Raw genomic sequence first — 23,778 nt, forward strand, 5'->3', positions numbered from 1 at the left:
AATTATATGTTTTACTCCACTGTATTAAATAGGAATAGCTGAGTGAGTAAATACAGTAGGGCAAATGAATTTCCAGAATGGGTCCAAAAACAGGCATTAGGCACATTAGCATATTCAAGGGACCTAACTCCTGTTATAGGCGGCCACCAGGGACGCCGCTAGAGCAGCCGAAACAATATAGTGTCCGGTGTGTTTCTGACATTCTGGTATTGGCCCCCTAAATTGGAACTCTATGCCCCATTTTTCACCTGTAAAACGGGTACAAGGTGTAATTTCACCCCCGTGTTCTCCTGCTTATTAGTCCAGGCCTCTGGATTACTAGTCCAGTAACATGACCACTACAGCAACATGCCCGGTTCAGATGACATTGTAAACCAGAATGAAATTCAACTAGTTTGTTGTCATCTGAACCCTGAAATGAGATTCTTTTCATTGTAACCATTCTTGTCAGATAATTTAAAATGTAATGGTGAGTCTAACTGCTAATATGCAAATGAAAAAATCCTTCATATGATCCACTTTAATTCCTTCTTTCCTATAATTCCGAGTTACAATTGCAAAAATCCTAGAATTTTGTTGCCTTGGAAAGAAAATGGGTGCAACAAACTTGCTCGCCACAGGGGAACAAAAAGCATTGTGTAAGAATTCTGCTATATTTTCTCAGTTAGGATTATGCCAGTTATTTGGAGCACTGCACTAGTTTTTTGGCAATGGAGCCTGGGCAGTATCATTACTAATGGCAGTCACAAGCTAATAGCAAGATTAAGTTTGAAGACATAGGTATACTGCACCAGGTGTCTGTTACGGCTCAGTGGGTAACACTTCTGCCTCAGAGTCAGAATGTCGTGGGTTCAGGACCCACTCCAGTTAGACCTGAGCCCAAAATCTAGGCTGATACTTCAGTGCAATACAGAGGAAGTGCTGCATTGCCAGAGGAGATGTTAAATCATGGACCAGTCTGTCCTTGTGAATATAAAAGATCCCACGGCACTATTTCGAAGAAGCGCAGGGACATTCTCCTTGGGATCTTGGCCAATATTTATCCCTCAACCAACATCACTATTGTGAGACCTTGCTGTGCGCAAACTGGTTACTGCGTTTCCTACATTACAGCAGTGACTGCACCTCGATAGTACTTAATTGGCTATAAAGTGCTTTGAAACATACTGAAGTTGTGAAAGGCACTATATAAATGCAAGTCTTTTTGCACCAGAACAAAGCACATACTAAATACTCATTAGCATCACTGCATATAGCACTATAAAAAATCCTATTTTAAATGTTACGTATGCTTGCAATGTTGATATATAGCCAGTGCAATTAATAGTTGTATTCTTTAAAGATTTTATTTAGATGCTGAAGTCACAATTCTTAAACCCAGGTTTTCGTTTATATTATCAAATTAAATTCCAGAGTATCTGTCTCAATTGTACACATATATACACAATGTATATTCTTTTATAAAAAAGCAATATGCTTTTGCACTTCATTTTATTCAATTATTCATTCATTAGTCTTTTCAGTTACCATGCATAGAATCGAGGATGCACCAGGTCAAACGCAATTTAACAAAGAAAGTGTGAACACTTCATACCGAGGATATCTGAACAATCGGTTGCTCAGTGACCACGTGCACAGCCCACAATTTATCCTCGCAGCGGAGAACCTCCTTCTTAGATTCAAAATATCCAGGCAACGGGATTCCTGTTTCTTATCCAATATTAGATTAAAAAAACGCTGCCAAGTTATTAGTGTGTAACTGAGGGAAGTAAAATGATACCAAGATTGACACAAAGCAATATTTTTGTGCAGTTTCAATCAGGACATATCTGTTGGTTGAGTCTTGATTTGAATTCCAAAGTGTTAGAAATAATTTATATCTTTTAAAGCATGCCAACAAATTTCTTAGGGTTTCATGCACGGTGGTTTGCTCTTGTATGCACTCCTAGTCTCCATCTATAGCACTCTCTTTTTAAAAATCAACTTAAGGTGACAGTAATAAAAACAGAAAGTGCTGGAAGCACTCAGCAGGTCAGGTAGCATCTATTGAGAGTGAAGCAAGAGTTAATGTTTCAGGTCGATGACCTTTCATCATAAGGTCTGATGAAAGGTCATCAATCTGAAACGTTAACTCTCGTTTCTCTCTCTCTCCACAGATGCTGCCTGACCTGCCGAGTGTTTCCAGAATTTTCTGTTTTTATTTCAGATTTCCAGCATCCACAGCATTTTGCTTTTGTTTAAGCGACAGTCATTTCTTTGGATTTCTGACCTCGGCAACAGACTGCCAGGGCACCGCTTGCTAATAGCAAGTGACTGGTGGGCTATCTGTACCCTTTGACTGCGGTTACACCTAATTTAGCAAGCACCCTTGGCAGACCATTACGTTTCCCTCACCCACGTTGTGAGAGTTAAACACTCCACCTTGTTCGTTACAGCAAATTTGCATATCCTGGGTGGCCACTGGGCAACGGGTGATCCAACTAGATTGCACTGGAAGCTTTTCCCAAGCACACTTTGATTCTATATTTTATTTACAGCTTTAAAATGCATGTTCCCTATTGCATGCCCTCTGATATCACATGTAGAGTTAATTGGTAAACAAGTCATTTTAACATTCGGTCACACTATTACACCTTATTCAAAGTTTCAAACTGCAGGATCTTTGGGAGAAGGCTCAGGTACGCCAAGGGGCATTCTATTCACTTACTGCCAGTATACACAGTCTGTCTACAAGACAGTGATTCACTGCTCTGATGAGCTCTCAAAATCTTTGTTCCGCCAAAGATCCGGTACAGGAACAATTTCAGACATCGTTCATTATTTGAATTCGAACACGTTACACAGAATTGGAAAGGACATTTTATGGATGAAATCAGATGGGGACACCAAGCTTCCATGTCTACACAATAGGGAATTGGAATGATACAGGAGCTTGAGTGATTTCACGCTGCCGTCAGAATCTGTAGAACTAAAGACATTCAAAGATGTCAAACAATCTTGAAATGAAAATAAGGTTCTCTGTGAATTAAAAGTATTTAAAGGTTTCTACTTACTATTAAAGACAACTGTCCTTAAATATTGTACCAAGGTCGAGAGGAATATACAGCAATGGTGTGTGCAATACAAATCAAGTACATGGTTCAAGGGAAATGTGCATAGAATTTAAATTGTCCCCACACATGGAGGAAACACAGTCATCTTATTACTTCAAGCGAATCCCTTAAAACGTAAAAACAGAAGCTTGACTGTACATTCCCTATTCCAACATTTGATTCCTTGAATTTCTAACGAAATTAAGCCAAAAAAATCTACAAACTTAATCTTCAGTAACATTATTTAACAATGAAGGGCAGAAACAACAGATGTTTTTTTTAAAAGTCTGAAAAAAACAGCACATTTATCCAGGGCAGCGACTGACACTCCAGTGTCCTGTGACCTAGTGGGGGGAAAGAGAAAAATAACCCCATCCCTAATGCAGGAATAATCCATACTGCGCCTCAAGTATTCACGAATGAGAATCAAACATCGTAAAACCAGCGGACCAGGTGATAGCGGACCATGAAAGCAAACACACTTCCGGTGACCTGGGGGGAGGAAGACAAATAGAAGGAGGTTAAAAACACAGCAGAAACAAAAAGTTTGGGCAACATTCTGATTGATTCAATTCCTGTCCTCTATAAATTCTTAATTTACACTGTCTAATTTTTTGTAGATTTGATCCAACACAAAATCCATCTCATTTTGCAACACTCAGTCAAATTGTGAGATTGGATGCATACTGTCCTTCCATTTCGTGACTGGTGGATTCAGTCCAGAGTCAGGAAACAAAAAGCCTTATCTCCGCTGGTTGCAAGCATCCTACATGAAATCAAATTTGGAATAATTTTTGGTACGATCATAGGGGCATGATTCAATAGAACATTACCGTCTAGAGTTTGGGAAACCTGTTCAGAAAGGCCAGAAGATTAGCTGGTGGGAGCAATGGAACAATCCGCAATGGTGGAGAGAGAGCTCTTGAGGTTGGGGCTAAGGGACACTAGAAGAACAGTACAGGAAGATTTGCTCAGCCTATGCTATACCTGGTCCTAGCACTGGAGGCAAAAACATTAAGAACTTCACCTAGCATCACTCACACGACATGTAGTGGTGCTCTATCTAGACAGTATCACCAAGTATTACTGATTCTGCAACAGGTTAATTTTCATCCTCCTGTTCTCTTCTAAAGCCAATTACACTTATGCAAACCCCACTCCACTTACGGTGGCCATGGTGAATAGGAAGCAGTGGGCTTTGTTAGGGATCTCAGGTCATAAAATCGATATTTGTTGAAGCAGACTGCCTCTAGTTTCCCTCTTGCTATTGAAACTCGTAAGGAAATAGTGAAATTGTAAGAACCGTCTACTGTAGTCTAAAGCAACTTAGTACACACAGTGACAATCGATGAGTTACATTATCTTATGTCTCCTCAATTGGTAACAGTTTATTGAGAGTCCAGTTGCAACTGTGTGCAAACGTTTTGCTGCCTGCAGAAAATCTCACCTGGATAAGCAGCAGTATAATGGTCAGGGTTCTCTCGTGTGTTGGGCCTATCAGCTTTATTACAAAGTTGATCAGAGTAAGGTTGTTGCACTCTGTATATTCGTTGCTTTCTCCAATTCCACGGTTCACCTCCACCAGCCAGAATTTGTTAGCCACCTACAAGAAACAGTGTTAGCTTTCATTCCCAAAGTCAACAGTTTCGCTCTGTCCGTAAGCGTGACCTTGATCTCCCATTTTAATTCCCGTCCCACTCCCACTCTGAACTCTCTGTCCTCGGCCTCTAACACTGTTCGATGAAGCTCAACAGAAACTCGAGGAACAGGGCCTCATCTTTTGATTAGGAACTTTACAACCTTCCGGACTCAACACTGATTTCAATAACTTCAGATCATAACCACTGCTCCCAATTTTTCGGACAGCAGGTGCTGGTAATGGTTCTGATGTTGTCATTTACAGCTCCTCTAGTCCCATCTTTTGTTTCTTTACTTGTCCCATTACCATCCCCTTTTGCCTTGCACCATCATCCCTTTTGTCATTTAATCACTCCTGCCCTCCACCTTAATCACAGACCTTCCCTTTTGTTCTTTCCTTTCCTCCCCTCCCCTTCCTTCCCCCCTCTTTCCCTCGCACTGTACTTGCTTAAAAACTGTTTAATCTTCAACTTCTTCCAGTTCTGACGAAGGGTCAGCAACCTGAAACGTTAACTCTGTTTCTCTCTCCACAGATGCTGCCTGACTTGCTGAGTATTTTCAGCATTTTTGATTTTTATTTCAACAGTTTTCATTCTTTCCCAACTTATTTCAAAAAAGTATTTCCCTCTGCATCACCCTGGGATAATGACCTAGTCTCTGTGACTGGCTAGTAAGAGTGGTGCAGAATAGGTTAGATTGACTTGTGCTCCCATTGAGAAAGGTGCCTTGTGTCGCTTTGGTGATTCCCTGACAGAGCATAAACTTCCACTAATTTTAGTAGATTTTTATTTCTTTATTTGCTTCTTTATTTTGAAGACTGATAATTTACAACAAAATCACATTAGTGCAAACAGCCCAGCCATCAGGAGCCGTAACCTTGCCCATCCCATAATAACAAACTCAGTTAAAGACATTCCATTCTGTCCAAGGCTACAGGAATTACAGCACAGAAACAGGCCATTCGGCTCAACTGGGTCTATGCCAGTATTTATGCTCCACACGAGCCTCTTCCTTCCCTACTTCAGCTCACCCTATCAGCATGTTCTCTCATTCCTTTCTCCCTCATGTACTTATCGAGCTTCCCCTTAAGCTCACTAGTTTCAAATAAAATGAGTACCTTTAATATTAAGTCTCCAAGTTTAGGCAAATCCTTAGTTTTGAATTTGGAATAACTCATGACCAGTTTTCCAGTGCTAGGATCTAATCTGGGTGTGGAAACAGAGAAGGGAAAAAAAAACATTACTACTATTTATGGGATGTTTTCTGGCATATAATTACTTATACATGAGATATAAGGACTGGTTTGTAGACAGTATCCAAGACAGTTTCAGGGTTAAACTGACAGAAGGGAGGTTGGAAACCTGTCAACACCCATTCCCCATTCCTCCTTCCTCTCCCCACCACCAGGTTTCAATGTTTTAAGACTAACATTAGACACCGACGATGCTCTTGCATGTGTTTAGTTCTCTTTCAGAAAGTATCTCCCCACTGGGCTCAATTTGCTTTACTTTCAGCAGTTGGTTGACAGAGGTCTGGGAGCAAGCTGCCCATTTGCTCCTTTCACCAGAGATAACACACTGACCTGGAAGAGAAGAGAGTCTCACCCCGAAGAGAAAAAAATATAGTATTTGGTAAATCAGGCATTTAAACGTGGACATACCTCGGTATTCGGTGCCGCGGGCACGGAACGACATGGAAGAGCTGAGGCACCGAGTAAAGGAAGTTGAGCGTCTGAGGGATGAAGAACAGCATCATGGTCTTACTGAAGTGGCCAAGGATCCCGACCACTGCGAAAGTCATTCCCGCAAAGTAACAGAACGTATCGCCCACAAAGGCACGAGACGGATACCTGCAGCACGTGAAGGAGTACAGATCGAAATGGCTTTACCCCAATAAACTGTGGCGCAGCAAAAAAACATCAGCATAGAAAATAAACCCCAGTGGAGTAAGGAATTGAACGGCCTACTCTTTCTACTGAAACTGTGTGCACGCAGTGACCCCACAATCAAGTCTTCTTTGACGTACAATATAGTTTCCAATTTTTGCACAGCAGCTGAATGTCTTCTGGTGTCTTCTAAGTGCTCTGAAGCCACCAATACCCACTTAGCTGAACTTTCTTTGCATTTTGAAAAGGGGATATCTTACCACACTAGAGAGGCTGGAATTGTTCTCCTTTGAGCAGAGAAGGTTAAGGGGAGATTTAATGGAGGTGTTCAAAATTATGAGTAGTTTTGATAGAGTAGAAAGAGAGAAACTGTTTCCACCGGCAGGAGGGTCGGTAACCAGAGGACACAGATAATTGGCAAAAACTCCAAGGGAGAAGTGAAATTTTTTTTTTATGCAGCAAGTTGATATAATCAGGAATGCACTGCCTGAAAAGGTGGTGGAAGCATCTTCAATAGCAACTTCCAAAAGGGAATTGGATAAATACTTGAAAATGAGAAATTTGCAGGGCAATGGGGAAAAAGCAGGGGAATGGGACTAACTGGATAAGCTTGTTCAAAGATCTGGCACAGACATGATGGGCCAAATGTCCTCTTTCTGTGCTGTATGATTCTATGATACTCTGAACCAAATACTCTGAATAATAGGATTGTTGAATAAAAGAGTTTATACTGGGAAATATCCCATAACCCAATAAAACAAAATACACGACTATATTATAAGTCAATAAAACACTTCCCCCCCCCCCCCCACTTAAAAATCTCTTCAAAATATGCAAGAGCACCACACAATTTAATTTTTTAGTTAAAACTCTCTGGTCATTAAAATAAAACTACCATTTTACACAGATATAGTTAAAACTCACTTCTGTATCAGTTGTGGCAACAGTGCGTGCAAGCTCTCACAGTACAATGCATGGAAAATGGGGAGATAGTTATGGAGATGGAAGACTATCTGAATTATTAGAAAAATTAAAGATTGCTGGGACGGTCGAGTACACTGAATGGTACCGTCCGCACTGTCAGGCTTGGTTTCATTGTGATTCTACTCTCATGAATACATTTCAGCCACAACACATCTCAATCTCCTCTTCACAGGGTTTCAAATTGGGGTCCGTGGATTTCAGTGGGGATCGGCAAGGGGGCCCACAAATTTCTGTATTTGTTGATTTAGTAGTATCTTATTTCTCTTCCAGTATCTTTGTGTCCGGGCCAATATTTATCCCTCAACATCATTAAAAAAAAACCCAGATTATCCGGTCATTATCACATTGCTGTTTGTGGGACCTTGCTCTGCGCAAATTGGCTGCCGTGTTTCCTACATTACAACAGTGAATACACTTCAAAAGTACTTCATTGGCTATAAAGCACTTTGGGACATCCTGAGCCACAAAAGGCGCTATATAAATGCAAGTCTTTCTTTGTAAATTATATAATTAAAACCTTATATTCATCAACTGACTGCGGGCATCGCTCTAGGCAATTTACTAGTACCGATAAAGCATGTTTTCTACAAAGACGGCATGGCTGTCCTTCGGGTAGCTGACACCGTTTTTATGATGTTAAGATGGGGGTCCCTCAGGACGGCATTAATAATTACAGAAGCATCCCCACACAAAAAAAAAATTAAAAGCCACTGCTCTATACAATACATTCCTTGTAGCATAGGAGCTATGTATTCTAATGGAATTTTAGGTGCTGGCCACAGTAGCCTTTTTCCACTGAGGACTGTAATAGCTAGTTTCATGTAATAAGATATCGATATAGGAGAACGAGTGAATTGTTTCTGGTCAGATTTTCCCTACATCCCTCTACAGAAGTATTCGGACCTCTGTATGTTGCCCCCTCCTTCCAGCTCATGTCAGCAATTCTATGAATAAGGAATTGCAAGCATCAATCCCCATCCTATTGCTCTGTTGGTCACCAGCTATCACATTTTGATGCAAATGGTTTACCCCTTCTACCTCTTTAAGTTCCCTTCTGAACGGTGTCTGTTTCCTGTATATTTTAATAATAGAGCAGAGATAGGGCACATTCTAAGTAATGCACAGAAAGAAGATAACAACAGTGCAAACCTCAGTACAGCTGACTCCAGGTAAGTCGATACCTGTATGGATCAGGTACACCTGTACCTGGTGTTGACTGCCTGAGGTGAAACAGTAGAAATGTAAAAAGTTATCGTACCAGTTATGGTACAGCAGTCCTAAAGTGGTGAAGAAAAAGGGTATCATGAAGTATAAGGAGAATATGTGATCATCCTTGTAGTCACCTAAAAGAGGAAAAAAACACATTGGTTACCATTTACCATATACGCAAGAGAGGGTACTATTTCCCAGAATAGTTGTACTCTGTTGCCTTATTCCTTCCCTTTAAGTTTATTTTCCTCCCTTATGCTCTAAACCAATTCACAGTTAAAAGGTGCCAGTTCTCTGCCACTCTTTAAAAGAAAATCTGTACTCATTACATTATCAAAAAAACCCTCAATTCCTAGTTCACCACCACCCCCACCCACCCACCCACCCATCCTCTGCTGAAGCTACTAATTCAAAGGAACAGGAGTAGGCCATTCAGCCCCTCGAGCCTGTTCTGCCAACTCATGCTGGGGTGTCGTTTCATGGGTGCCAGATAGACTCCATTAGCTCACCCAAGTGGATAATCTTCAAGCACGAGCCTATACAGGATATTTGGCCATGGGTGGCCTCACACCAAAACTCCATGGCCTTGTCCCATGCCCCCTCAATGACTTCCTCCAGCCCTTTGCCCTTGACACTGGTCTGCTTCTTGTTCCCTGTCCTGTTTGCTCCACCAATGGAGATCAATTCTTTCAGCCACCATACTTCACCTCCCTTCATCTCACTTCCTCCCCCCTGGCTTTTTAGGTCTTCTCAAAACTTTTCTCTTCCACTTTTTTTGGCTCTCACCCGACCTGCACTTTCCAGCAGTTGGCAATCAGGAGTGGGCCTAATTTTGCCCTCCTTGGCCGAAGGTGGCTGAGACCAATTGTAGCAACTTTACTGCTGCCCCGGCTGGGATCGGCTTTTTTTTTTATTCGTTCATGGGATGTGGCATCGCTGGCATTTATTGCCCATCCCTAATTGCCCTTGAGAAGGTGGTGGTGAGCCAACAGCACAAATCAGGGACCAAACCTGTGACAGTTGGTTTTATTGTTTTTCAGGGTTAAGTGAAAAAAGAATGAACTTGGCATTTATATAGTGCCTTATCACACCTCTCGGGACATCCCAAAGCATTTCACGTGCAGTGAACTAATTTTTGAAGTGTTGTGGCTGCTGCTATGTAAGGAAACTAATTAACGTGATGGGATATTGCATCTGATCCTGTGTGATGTGCTGCTTAGTAAATTAAATAATAACAATTTGCATTTATATAGCACTCCTCAAAATTGGAAAGACATGTCAGAATGCTGTACAGTGGGGGAAGACAAGAATGAACACCAAGCAGGATGGAAGAACAAGTAGAGGGGAATTAGCGGATGGGCTGAAGAGTGGGGCAAGGCCATAAAGGTAAATAGAGCTGGGCAGTAACAGAAAAAAACATTTTACCATGAATCTTCAATGTAAATACATTTTACATTAAAATCCCAGTATTAAGATATTTCAAATCCTAAATCGATATTTTCAATTTTATTGGAAATTGATGGTCCCCTCTTTCACTCGAGCATTTCCACTGGATGATGTCCTAAGCTGAACCAATAACATGAGTATAGGGGCTGAGGGTCAAGACATCATCACAACAGTCCACTGAGAACAGGTGAAGCAACGCAAGTGTGAGAAAATCAAAACGTTCAATCTGCAGGAGTATGAGCTGCAAGATCGAAACATCATGGTTGGGTCAACTTACCATTTAACTCTATTAAATTGAAAATGATGATGGACATGGCAATCACCAGAGACTGCCCAGCCTCAATGCCATTGATCCCAGCCAGAATGTTGATGGCATTTGTGCAGAACACTGCCAGCATCCCCATATATGCATAATACAGGATTCCTGAAAGGAACAAAAAAAAGAGACATGGATATTTACACAGGAATGTATCAGGCACACCCAGTACAGCGAGAGTGGATTTGATCAGGTCTTGATTCCACCCTCTCCCCACAACAAATCTAAATCTTGTAACACTGTTTTACACCAAAAGTAGTTTAATCCCCAATGAAAGATACAGATGCATAAAACTGGTTAATGTAGGATCACAATTATTTTTAGGTCCCACTTAAAAAAAGAGAAAATGAAAAGTTTCACTCTTTCATACTGGCTGCCCACCATTTCTTTTGACCATATCAATGCCCAGGTAATCAAAACTAGCAAACAAAAGCTAAATAAAACCTCACCATATACATTACACATCATCATTGCTCTGCATGTTCATTATTTCCTTAATGAGACTAGCGTCCTGTAACTACTCGCTGGGTCCATTTTTCACTATTATACCCTCCTGTGATTCTTACAACAACATTGCTTCCCCATGTTGATACTGCAGAGTCGTCCTCAACACTTGGATTTCAGCCTCCATTTATAACAGTCATTAGTATTTTAAATTCCCAACCACAAATCGCCAACATAAATACATTTTATATTCAGTTAATGGGTTCCCTTAAAATCCCAACATTAAGATATTTCAAATCCTAAATTGATACTTTCAATTTTACTGAAAAACGACAATTCCCATTTTTACATGAGCATTTCTGCTGGATGATCAGAAGCTGAATTCCCCGATCCTGGACAGGTCCACTCTGGTTCACCCAAGGTGAGTTTGATGATGGATCAAATTTCTGATCCTCTACATGCTAGTTAAGATTTATGATTGGCCCAATACACGTATATATTGATAGAAAACTTTACAATACCCACACGTGATAAGAGATTACTAACTTGGGAATTGGCAAGGGAATGTTGCAAGTTGGTCCTCACTTATTTAGGGCTCATGAAGTAAGCCCACGTGTGTTTTACACATGTTAAGGACAGGTAACCACTGTTATTAGGGACTGAGCACCACACATTCCTTAACATAGGAAAAACCATTCTACTTAGTTTGTGTGTAACTATGCCTGCATTACAAGAGGGAAGCAGAGCTGGCTAGGTCCAAGCATAACATTTTATGAAGTTGCTACACTAATTCTGGGTTGTTACGGTGATCAAATTAGCCATAGCATAGAATCTTGGGAGCAGGTATTAATATTAGAAAGTGCTACAGATCAGGCTTAAAGAAATATTTTATATAGAACGTACAGCACAGAAACAGGCCATTCGGTCCAACAGGTCCATGTCGGTCCACATGAGCCTCTTCATCTAACCCCAACATGTCCTTCTATTCCTTTCTCCCTCACGTGTTTATCTAGCTTCCCCTTAAATGCATCTATGCTTGTTTTGATTTGTTTGTTTCTCACCAACTCGCAAAGCCACAGACAGAATAGGATTATAATTCAACCAAACTCCTATTTTGCTTTAGTTAACCAGCAACTATGACAAAGCTGCCAGCAGCAAGTGAACTCCAAGCTCTAGAACTTACCCAAGTCTAAATGGAGACCCAGAACGATGCGAAAGGGCTTTGGGACTACAATCATGGTATTGCCAAAGTTGGTAAAGTACACCATGAGAAGGGGCAGGGATGCCATGGTCGGCAGCAGCAACTTGTGTCTCCATTGCAAGTTCAAGACGTCGTCTGCAAAGCCCAGGAATATCATGCAGCAGATGGCAAGGAGCGCCCCAATCAACTGCACAAACTGAGAGCAAAATTCAAATAAAATTACAGCATAAGCTCAACAAGTTTAATACAAGACTTTTGTACCACACATGCTTTCCACAAAAAAGCTTCCGTCTCTGTCTCCTGTGACACACATCACAACCTCCCTGAAACGGCAGGATCTGGTCACAATGCTGCTGCTCGATGCTCAGGGAGACTGCAAGAAGGTACCTTCTCTCTGTTTTCTGGTTTTCATTCTAGCCCTTTCTGGACAACCCACCTGAGTCTGGAAATTATGCAGGGATGTGAGAAGAGTGTACCTCACATCACTCCACGGCACAGTGCACTGACACACCAATTTACCGCACTTTGGGCAAAATGTGTCTGTTCCACATGCTGTGTTTTTGCATCACGAAAGTTCGCAATTGGTTTGACATTTGTTAAGACCAACGTAAGCTATTATTTTTTTTGGGGGGGGGGGGGTGAAAAGAATGAGCGATTTCAAATGCCATGACTGTAAACTTGATTGAGATTGAGGACAAACCTGTTTTCTCAAAAGCAGCAGCACGGAACATTTTCTCTTATAGGGGTGTGGATATATTGAATAAGACTCCCAGTTAATCCTTTGTTGACTGATGCTTTTAAAAAGCTGCAGCATTTGATTGGGGAAAGGATTGAGAGTTATAAGGGTAAATATGATAGGGGTAATCAAATGTTAGGGGCAACATAATGGTTCCTGAGCCTCTGGGACTGTAGCAGTATCATACCAAGGGAGACAGCTGATCGGGAGGCTTCTGAAGTTTGAGTGTGGGAGAGCAATGTCTGTGTGTCAGCTCCCTGCATGTACATTGCTAATATCAGTTCCGTTATCCCAACATCAGAACTTTGCATCCACAAAACTTACAGGTTAAGGGAGCTGGTTTTAACAATGTATATGCTGGGAACTGGAGACTGATGAACTGCACAGACTCCATGACCTGTGAATGGAGCATACTCAAAGGCCCAAATGATCTTTTCGCATTCCATGTTATTTTTACAGCTACGAAGATTACTGAAGGTCACATCTTACACTCATAGTTTTGGGAAAAACTTAGCAGTTAATCTCACAGTGATAACATTAACGATGGAGGTACCCTGGATCCACCAGTAGTTTTCTTTTTAATTTGTAATGTTAAAGTAATCGTCAATTCAGGTTGGAATGAAAATGCTCAATCATTCTCTCTGTATTTGAGCAGACCGGGGTAGCAGTGTCTGGAGAGACTACACATGAACTCCAGATATCTGTCTCCCCGGCAATCAAGGTGCTCCTCTTAAAGTATGTTACATACAGGGTAACTCTGTTAGAATCAGAACCACAGTGCTGAAACTAGCTGAGGTGTGCACTAGCGGTCCATACAGACAGGGTATAATTTGATATGGAAAGAGATCACTTACCACATCATGAGGAAAGCTGATACATTGCTCCTTCACCCAGCAGTGCAGAAAAGGAACAGGGATGAAACAGAAAAGAATGATGAGGAAGACAACGCCGCTGATTACTCCTTGGGATTCTGGGCTGCAAGGCAAACGGGCAGAAAATTACCATGAATTTGGGACATGCGACAGAATGAAACCAGTCAAGTCTGGACTGAGACATCAAGTTGACCCAAGCATAAGTTCAATTTTACAGAGTGATCTGGGCTGGCTGCCTAACTGTAAAGTGAATTTATAGCATTATGCTCTGGGAAATACTGCAGTTTTTTTTTTAATCGTACCTTGGTTTAGTAGTTTGACAAACAGTATGGCTGCCAGTGGTGTGAAGCTACCATTTCACTGGCCGCGTGATGTTTCTGCTGCAAGGTGTCAGCTGTGGCTCATTGGCAGCATTCTTGCCCGAGTCAGAAGGTTGTAGGTTCAAGTCCCACTCCAGAGTCTTGAGCACAAAGTCTAGGCTGACACTCCCAGTGCAGTACTGAGGGAGTGCTGCACCATCAGAGATGCCGTCTTTCGGATGAGTCGTTAAACCGAGGCCCCGCCTGCCCTCTCAAGTGGACGTAAAAGATCCCATGGCACTATTTCGAAAAAGAGCAGGGGAGTTCTCCCTGGTGTCCAGGCTAATATTTATCCCTCAACCAACATCGCTAAAAACAGAGTAGCTGATCATTATTTCATTGCTGTTTGTGGGATCTTGCTGTGTGCAAATTGGCTGCTGCGTTTCTTACATTTCAACAGTGACTACACTTCAAAAAGTACTTCATTGCCTGTAAAGCGCTTTGGGATGTACTGAGGTTGTAAAAGGCGCTATATAAATGCAAGTTTTGCTTTCTTTCTTTTTCATTGACTTCAAGACAAATTTATACCCCACTGTTTTATTTGCATATACAAGTGTGCTTTAGTTTAATTTTGGCAAATTTAGTGAGTGACTAACCTAGTGCTGTCGTCCTTGTATTTGGCATTGTGTACTGTAATTGTTTATATGTGGTCGCAAGCTCCATGATAAGGAAATAAGTGGCCCAATAAGATAAAAAATTGAAACAACCTTGCAACAAGACAAATACTGGCCATATTGAATGGAACTGTTGTCATCTATATTAAAGTAGGAGCAGCAGTAGGGCAACTGAAGTGACCATATCTAGGAACTTCCTACATTTTACAATTTTGTCAAGAACACAGGTAAAAGAACAAGAAATTCAAAAACTCCTACTTCGACATGCTAGAAATGCCTTGCACCATCATCCTTTTTGTCATTTAATCATTCCTGCCCTCCGCCCTATCATAGACCTTCCCTTTTGTTCTTTCCTCCCCTCCCACTTTCCCTGGCTCTGTACTTGCTTAAAAAATGTTAAATCTTTACTTCTTATAGTTCTGACGAAAGGTCATCGACCTGAAACATTAACTCTGTTTCTCTCTCCAAAGATGCTGCCTGACCTGCTGAGTATTTCCAGCATTTTCTGTTTATATTTCAGATTTCCAACATCCGCATTATTTTGCTTTTGATCTAGAAATGTACAGTTGATTTGCAAAATTGGGGGCAGCACAGGCCACGATTTACTTGCCTTGGACTCTCAAAGACCCCGTCACCTGTCAGCAAGCAGTGGCATCAAATGCCACTCATTAGGAATGAGTCACTCATTTTGTGCAGAAATGTAACCTATTTTAATATAGCTCCTTCTGAAATGTAGACAGTTTATAATCTGCATGATAGTTTATCACCCCTTTTAAATAGCGGATAGAAGAACATAATGGACAGAGAGAAGTCAATCGAGCACGTTGAGTGATTGGCCACTGATAATGCAAACAGTAATTTTTAGAATTCATATACGTTTTAAACAGAATTGCAATCTGACCCACTCTTTCTGATCACAGACCTCGTTCCTAAGTCATGCAAAGGTTGATAACCTTGTGCAGCAGCTGCACACCGAACTCAGATTTTACCATGAGCGAACAAACCCTGTGTTGCTGATTTTGAGGAAGAACCAATTAGAAACACCGGCAGGTCAAAAGAAAAAGGTTTGAGCAGTGAAACATGACAATGCAATTCACTTCATCACACTGAGTGTGACATGATGCAACAGATACACACACCTCCCAGCTCTTCTCTACATCCATCAGTAAACCCAGCACCTATGTAATGTGCAGTTGGTCGGGTTGCCATTTTTTTGCTAATAGGCAAAGTGCAGAATGAAATGGGAAGTGGGAGGTGGGGGGGATGGGACCATAGTTTGATCTCTGATGCTGGCTTTGCTGATAAATCTTACCAACTAATGTCCTGACATCACAAAATAAATAAAACCAAACTTGTAAAAATCCGACTTTTGCTAACGCCATTTTAGAAACATTCAGATATGCCACTTTAAGAAGTAGCAACTCTAGCTTGGTTCCACATAGCCCATCCATGCCAGCCATTTCCACCAGGTAACACACATTACATGATCTGTCCCCATACCAATCATTTCTCACAGTTGACACACCTGGCATTGTGACCTGTCCAAATGCCATTTATTTCTCTGGTAGTTGACATGCCTGACTACCCACATCTGTGCCAGTCTTTTCCCTCATGGTCAACGTGCCTGGTGTTACATGAGCCGTACCAGTCATTTCTCTCACAGTCGACATGCCTGACATTACACGGCCCATCTCCATGGTAGTTGTCTCTCGGTTAACACACCTGGCATCATGTAACCTGTCCCCGTGCCAGTCACTGCTCACAGTTGACACGCCCTTTCCCCGTGCCAGGCACGTCTCTCACAGCTGACACGCCTGGTGTTACACGGCCCTTCCTCGTGCCAATCATTTTTCTAGTGGTTGACGCATCATGTAACCCAATCCATCCCAGTCAGGCTCCCACACTCTGACCCCAGGCTCACACACTCTGACCCCAGGCTCACACACTCTGACCCCAGGCTCACACACTCTGACCCCAGGCTCACACACTCTGACCCCAGGCTCACACACTCTGACCCCAGGCTCACACACTCTGACCCCAGGCTCACACACTCTGACCCCAGGCTCACACACTCTGACCCCAGGCACTCACACTCTGACCCCAGGCACTCACACTCTGACCCCAGGCTCCCACACTCTGACCCCAGGCTCACACACTCTGACCCCAGGCTCACACACTCTGACCCCAGGCTCACACACTCTGACCCCAGGCTCACACACTCTGACCCCAGGCTCACACACTCTGACCCCAGGCACTCACACTCTGACCCCAGGCTCACACACTCTGACCCCAGGCTCCTATACTCACATCTGCTGTTTGGAGGTTTTGTTTAGATCAATCCCATAGAGTCTGGCTGCGATGAAATGCTCCTTGAAGGCCGGGATGAGGGCGACAGTGCCCAGGAAGCCCAGTAGGGAGCAGCTCAGGTTTATCAGCAGCGGGAGGGCGGGCAGGACCGACATCTGAGGGGAAAAAAAAGGAAGTGAAATGAACGAAACTCCCAGTGTATGAAGTACCCGGGGAGAACCCGCCTTCAACGTAATATTCCCATGCAGTGTGAGCCTACCTGCAAACCCCAGGCCGACCGAGTCTCACGGGAGAGAAACGCAGTGCTTTCTGACTCATCCCACAGTCCCGAGTACGGAGAGAGCGCGGACCGAAACGCCGGGGCTAGGTAGGCCCGGGCAGGTGTCTGCGCAGGCGCGCTAGGAGCCAGCGCGCCTGCGTGGTGGCTGTCAGCGTGTGGGGAGCGCGCATGCGCGCTTCTGGAGCAAGCGGCATGCTGGGACCTGTAGTCTTTCTGGTCTCATGGTGGGTGCTGTCACTGGCAGGTTGCCCTGGCTGAGCTGGGTTACCTGAGCAGGACAAGCACAAGGTTTGATGATGTCCGGCTCTACCTCGCCTTGACTCCACAACTCCCTCTGTGCTGTTAGACTGCCTAAAAAAAAGTTGTGGATGAATTAAAATTTCTTCCATTTGAGAAGTCTGAAGCAATCACTTTTGGCTCCCACTATAAACCGCACTCAATTCTGCTTCCAGGTTGTTCACTCAAGTTGAACCAAACCATACAAAACCTTGGTGTTCTGGAGCTGAACTTCAAACCTCACGCTATTCATTGTCACAATGTTGCTCACCCCCACACCCATCTCAGTCCCACCACCACTGAAATCCTTGTCCACCCTTTTGAAACCTCCACACGTGATCTCCAATGTCATTCTTGTCGGCCTCTCATCCTCCACCCTCCGTACACTTCCAACTCATCCAAGACTAAGCAACCCATATCCTGTCCAGCATTAAGTACTGGTCAATCCTATTCCTCCTGCCCTATATTGACTTCCTGTCCCCCAGCACATTGAATCCTTCCATTGCCTCACCACACCCTCTGCAACCTCCTCCAGCCTTATATCCCTTTCTGCATCCTTTAGTCCTCAGACTTTGACTTTTTTTTGCATCCCTCCTCCCTTCACCCCATCATTGGTGGCAGAGTCTTCAGCTGCCTTAACCCTAATCACTGAAAGTCCCTTCCTAAATCTCTCCACATCTCTTTCTACTTTGAATCATATTCTCAAACCTGTCTTTTCAACTAAGCTTTTGGTCACCCCAACAAACTCTTCTGCATCCATTCTTTTACCCTTCTATCTATTTTTCGCTCCCCTCTCTGTAAAGTACCATGGGATGTTTTCAATATTAAAGTGACTGCATAAATACAAGTTGTTATTACTAAATATTTTTGGATGAGATATTAAACTGAGGCCCCACCTGATGGTTCAACATCCCATGGCACCATTTGATGGGCAGAGTTATGCCATTGACCTGGTCAACAGTTGTCGCTCAATCAACACTGCCAAAAACAGATGAACTGGGCATGTATCTCATTTGCAGTTTGTGGAACCTTACAATGGCATGTTTACCTACATAACAACAGTGACTGCAGTGCAAATGTAATTTATCGATTGTGAAGTACTTTCAGATATCCTGAGGACCTGATAACGGTGCTGTATGAATGCAACTTTAATTGAAATGAGGTGAAGATATCTCACAGGAAAGGAAGGATAATTGTATGGGCAGGCTTCTCCTACCCAAACACTTTACTATGTAACAAATGGGTTGGTGCGTTGTTGGACTGGTGTAAGAACAAACTTGCAATTTATATAATGTCTTTCATGTCTTCAGGATTTCCCACTTAACAGCCAAATAAATACTTTTGAAATGCTGTATGGTTTAAGGAGTCTTCTTATGAGAGATATTGAAGATGTAGGATAGATTTCAAGACTCATCAGGAAGGATGGTTCCATTGTTTATGAGCTCTAGCTGCCAGCTTGATTGAAACCCAAAGATTGACTTCCTGCTCCAACACCAAAACACCAGAATCAACAGAGCAGTGGCTTTATTTTCACAGTGTCACAGCTTTGAATGTGGTAGTTCACTTCTATTAAATCAAGTCAAAATTGATCATTCGTAGCACAAGACATTAGAGCGTGGCACTGTGGAGTGATAGGGTCTGGCTTTGCATTCACATTCTTCCACATTGCTCACTTCTTAACACAGAAAATAATAACACAGTAGCAGGTACTTCAATAAATCATTTATCTGCTCCTCCTAGCACTGGTCCAGTGCAACAATGGCAGCGGCAATGGCAGCTGCTTACCTATTTGCTCAGGATCATATCTGGTTTGTAGCCCAGGCAAACAAGGCAGTGGCAGAACACAGAGGGACGAATATTGAATAAAAGGAAAATGATCATTTGTTGCAGTAAATTATCACACAATGTCCAAACTAAATTTAAAAAACACTAATCCCAAATAATGAATAAAACACAGAATTTTCAGTGTTAAAGGCTGCCTTTAATTTATGCGAAACATTTTCATTGGTTTTTCAACGCTTGTGAATTTCAAATATTAACGCATAATCAAAACCTCCTTCTGGTGAAACAGCAACAAACAATACGATAGATCAGTTCATTAATAAATGCACAGTATTTTATAAATTGACATAAAAAGCACTTCACTTTTAGTCATACATTAAAAACACAGGAGAAATGAAAGTGAATTTTCAACTCAACCTGTGCAAATCTGAGTAAAAACTGCCACTTCTCACAAAGCGTCAATACATGCCAACTAAATGAATAAAGTGTTTTCAAACAAAACAGGCAGAAGGGCAAGAGATATATTCATTTAGGTAATGAATGCATGAGAATTTCACAGAACACAGTAACCAAGTAGAGCAACATAATGAAAAATAATGTGCAGACTCATCGAACCGTGCAGTGAGAGAGAAATAATACTTATGGTGACACTTTAGAATAAAAGTTGTCTAACATGATGTCTAAATAAACCCTAGATGTGTCATTTTGCTGATCTCAAGCTTAATTGCTTTGTTTCTGCTGGATGGGTGTTTGTTATTGTATAAACTGGTAGATGAGTGTAATTCACCATTGGGGCTGTAATTAATCACACATTTAGCCAGGGTTTTGGGTCTGTGGAAGAGGGTGACAGAGAATCAGGTGAACAGTTTGGAGTTGGCAGTGATCCAAAGAAGTAGAAATCCTCCAGTCTAATAATTTGTAAATCCTTTGGACGAGTAGCCAATCCTTAAAGGAAAGGGAATAGCAGTGGGGCAAAATCAAATCACCAGGTTAAACAAGCAGATAAGTTGCTTTTGGATGAATCATAGAATCATACTGCATCGTTCTATTGTGTCTGTGCCAGCTCTTCGAAATCCAATTAGTCCCACTTCCCTGCTCTTTCCCCGTAGCCCTGCAAATTTTTCCTTATGAATGTATCATATTATGTTGTACTCAGTGCAGTAGTTACAGCTGTAGTACAGGAGCAAAGAGTTCATTTTTTCATGCTTTCTAATTCTGCTTCCAGTTCTTCGATTTCCTTCAGGAAGGCTCTTTTCTTTGAAACAGTCACCGTGCTGTCCTGTATCTTCTGCTCCGACTCAAAGACTGCGGTGAGCTCCACGGTTATATTATCTATCTTCTCTTCAATGTCCTCCAGTTCCAGTTCTGATTTCGATTCGAAGCAAACTCTGCATGAACAAATATGAAGTTAGTTTTACAGCAGAAATGCATTCCCTTTTTAGCACACATCTACGAAGCTAATCGCCTCAGGGGCCCTACAATTACATCACAGGATACCAACTTACAAACTCTTAATGTGTTTGTCTGATATTCCTTTATTCCCCACATTAGTGGAAATGTAACCCATTTGTTTTAAACCAATAAGCACCTCCAATAAAATAGCGGGGACACAATTTCAGACAAATACATGTGTAATTTCCAACTTGCCTCCTGGGCGTAAAACTGGGGTTATAGAAAAGAAAATGAAAGAGATGAAAGACTTGCATTTAGCTGGCACTTTTCATGACCTCAGGACATTCCAAAATGCTTTACAGCCAATGAAGTACTTTTGAAGTGTAGTCACTGTTGTATTGTAGGAAACACAGCTGCCAATTTACACACAGCAAAATCCCACAAACAGCAATGTGACAATGACCAGATAACCTGTTTTAGGTGTTGGTTGAGGAATAAATATTGGCCAGGACGCTGGGAAGAACTTCCATAATTTTGTTTGGAATAGTCCCATGGGATCTTTTACATCCACCTGAGAGGACAGTTGGGGCTCGGTTTGAGGTCTCATCCAATAGAATTGAAAATCAGGCAGTTTCTATAATGAGCAGCCAATCTGCAATACCAGTTTTATCCCCAGATGGCATGCTGAACATTAACCCTATTATGTTAATTTTCCACTCGGTAATTTCAGGGCTGTGATTGCTCATTTATAACCCCATTTCGGTCTCTTGAATTACAACTCAGAGAGCCAGAGGCACATTGAGAGACAGGAAGACATTACCTTTCAACTCTTTTGTTGCTAAAGATGCCATATAGTGTCATTCGACTGACATTTCAATAAGACAGCATTCATTGTAGCCATGGACTGTGAACATCCACTGTAGCAAGTGGCATTCCAATAGGAAATGGAATGGGTTGTCTACAGGATATTAAAAGATTCATTTCCGGCTCCTTCGATGGCTTATTAGTAAATACATCACATGATATGGCACTGCACTACACAGATCAGCAAAATCAGGCTCAATTCCTGGTCCCTGCTGATTTGGCCGATCTCAGCCAAGGTGACAGCAGCTACTCTACAATTAGCCTCAGGACCCACAGGTTGTGGAGAATAACGTCCAGCCGGGTTCCTGTTCTTCATTGTTATCAGGGGCCTGTGCTGGAAAATCCGTGCTTACGGGCATTGGGCAAGGACAGGATTGGACCCAGCTGTCCCCATCAGACAGCCCGCTGAAATTCAATATCTACACTCAAGGCACCTGACCGGGGAACTGGAGTGCTGCTGTCCCTGTGGAAAATAGACCTCAGCATGAGCCATCACTTTTGGGAAAAGAGGGGAAACTTATCGCAGGGAAAAAGAAAAGATTAATTTTAATTTCAGCACACCTTGAAGTACAAATGGGTATTTGTTTTCTAAATCAATTCAGTTTTAAGGATTTGCATAGATATTTCCCATTCCCTAAGAGATCATGAATCACTATCTGGTTATTATCCATTGTCCCCAAAATCAACTTAGAAAAATTCCCTTACTTCTGGGTGCGTGGGAGGTGGCAATAAAACAAAATGGTGACTCATTAACTGAAAATGGTGGTTATGAACCTTGAGATCCATCCTAAATGCAGCAGGCCAAAACTCAAAATTCAACATTTATATCACCTCAGCGAATCAACCCTGTGTGTTACAGGGGTATACCACAATGCAATGTGTTGCAGGTTTATACTACACGCGGTGTCTTATGTTGTGTTACAGGGGTATACTACAATGCAATGTGTTGCAGGTTTATACTACACGCGGTGTCTTATGTTGTGTTACAGGGGTATGTCACATATGTTGTGATACAGGGGTATAGACAACATCCTATGTTACAGGGGTATCCCACAATCAGCTGTAACTCTCCAGTTGACATTGTACCAAATGATTTACTGTAAGGATATACCTAGAATAAAGGAATGCTGAGTACTTAGCTCTACGTGTTAATATTCATTATTGGACACTTTCTGATGTCATTTCATAGGATGTATGCAGCTTTAAAGCAATAGGACTCAAGTGTCAGTAAATGCAGTTACATCTTACCCCTCGTTCTTCTGTATTTCACTGAGACCCTGCAGATGTTCATTTATCTTTTCAGCTTGCTGGTCTTTCTCCGGGGTCTCGGTTGTGTTGTCGCTCCCAGTTTCTTTGCGCTGCTGCAGGGGCTGAAAAACATGCATGTTGCTCCATTTAGCAAGTCCTCGAAGAATAATTTCCTCATAAGAGCATTTTACTTTGGATCAGTGAAGATTCTGAAGTATGGGCCTCTTTGGATTAACTTACAAAATGTTTCAAGAAGCTTTAATCTGTACATTTAACATTTTCTGCTTACTTGCTGATTCCATTTACTTTATGAAACATCAGGAATTGTTCCTGAAAAGTCCTTCCATCACTCAACCGTGCACTGCCTTAACGTTAAGGAACTTGTTACGAGATGTTACCATGTTGTAATGGGACAGTTCCAAGAGCTATGAATATAGACATTTAACCCTCAACTAGCAGCACCAAAAAACAGACGAACTGGTCATTCATCTCATTGGTGTTTGTGGGATCTTGCTACGTGCAAAATATCTACGTTTGCCAGTCTCTGCAATTCAAAGTAATTTATCATATGCGAGGGGCTTTGAGATGTTTTGGAGGGATGTGATAAGGTCTTTCATCCTTCATACTGACTTCTATAGATGTTTGTGGAGCTCAGAATTTCTTTAAACTCAGGAAGTTGTCAAAATTTTACTGCAGGTCCTGCATTAAAACTACGTCCTGTTGAATTAAAAACACAACCATTACCTCTGCAAAAAACGCCAAGTTTTTTGGCTCCTTCAGCTTGAGCTTCAGTAAATCAGAAATTGTGTCAGTATAAATTTCCGGATCGAGTT

General features: G+C 42.0%; 1 protein-coding gene and 1 long non-coding RNA gene across 2 annotated transcripts; both read right to left on the minus strand.

Annotated features, from left to right (window-relative positions):
- Nucleotides 1-1,327: 1,327 nt before the first annotated feature.
- On the minus strand, nucleotides 1,328-17,502 carry dpagt1 (dolichyl-phosphate (UDP-N-acetylglucosamine) N-acetylglucosaminephosphotransferase 1 (GlcNAc-1-P transferase)). Its single transcript, XM_067970945.1, has 10 exons — nucleotides 17,363-17,502; nucleotides 17,104-17,258; nucleotides 13,806-13,926; nucleotides 12,198-12,411; nucleotides 10,532-10,678; nucleotides 8,858-8,942; nucleotides 6,391-6,579; nucleotides 5,848-5,935; nucleotides 4,540-4,695; nucleotides 1,328-3,584 (listed from the first exon to the last, which is right to left on the minus strand). Exons 2-10 carry the CDS (start codon nucleotides 17,256-17,258, stop codon nucleotides 3,519-3,521), a joined length of 1,221 nt encoding a protein of 406 aa, XP_067827046.1. The 5' UTR covers nucleotides 17,363-17,502; the 3' UTR covers nucleotides 1,328-3,518.
- A 2,452-nt stretch (nucleotides 17,503-19,954) lies between these two features.
- On the minus strand, nucleotides 19,955-23,778 carry LOC137301295 (uncharacterized). Its single transcript, XR_010958262.1, has 3 exons — nucleotides 23,690-23,778; nucleotides 22,946-23,067; nucleotides 19,955-20,829 (listed from the first exon to the last, which is right to left on the minus strand). It is a non-coding gene; the product is annotated as an uncharacterized lncRNA (long non-coding RNA).

Source organism: Heptranchias perlo, chromosome 33 (assembly GCF_035084215.1).
Source record: "Heptranchias perlo isolate sHepPer1 chromosome 33, sHepPer1.hap1, whole genome shotgun sequence".
Classification (NCBI taxonomy): Eukaryota; Metazoa; Chordata; class Chondrichthyes; order Hexanchiformes; family Hexanchidae; genus Heptranchias; species Heptranchias perlo.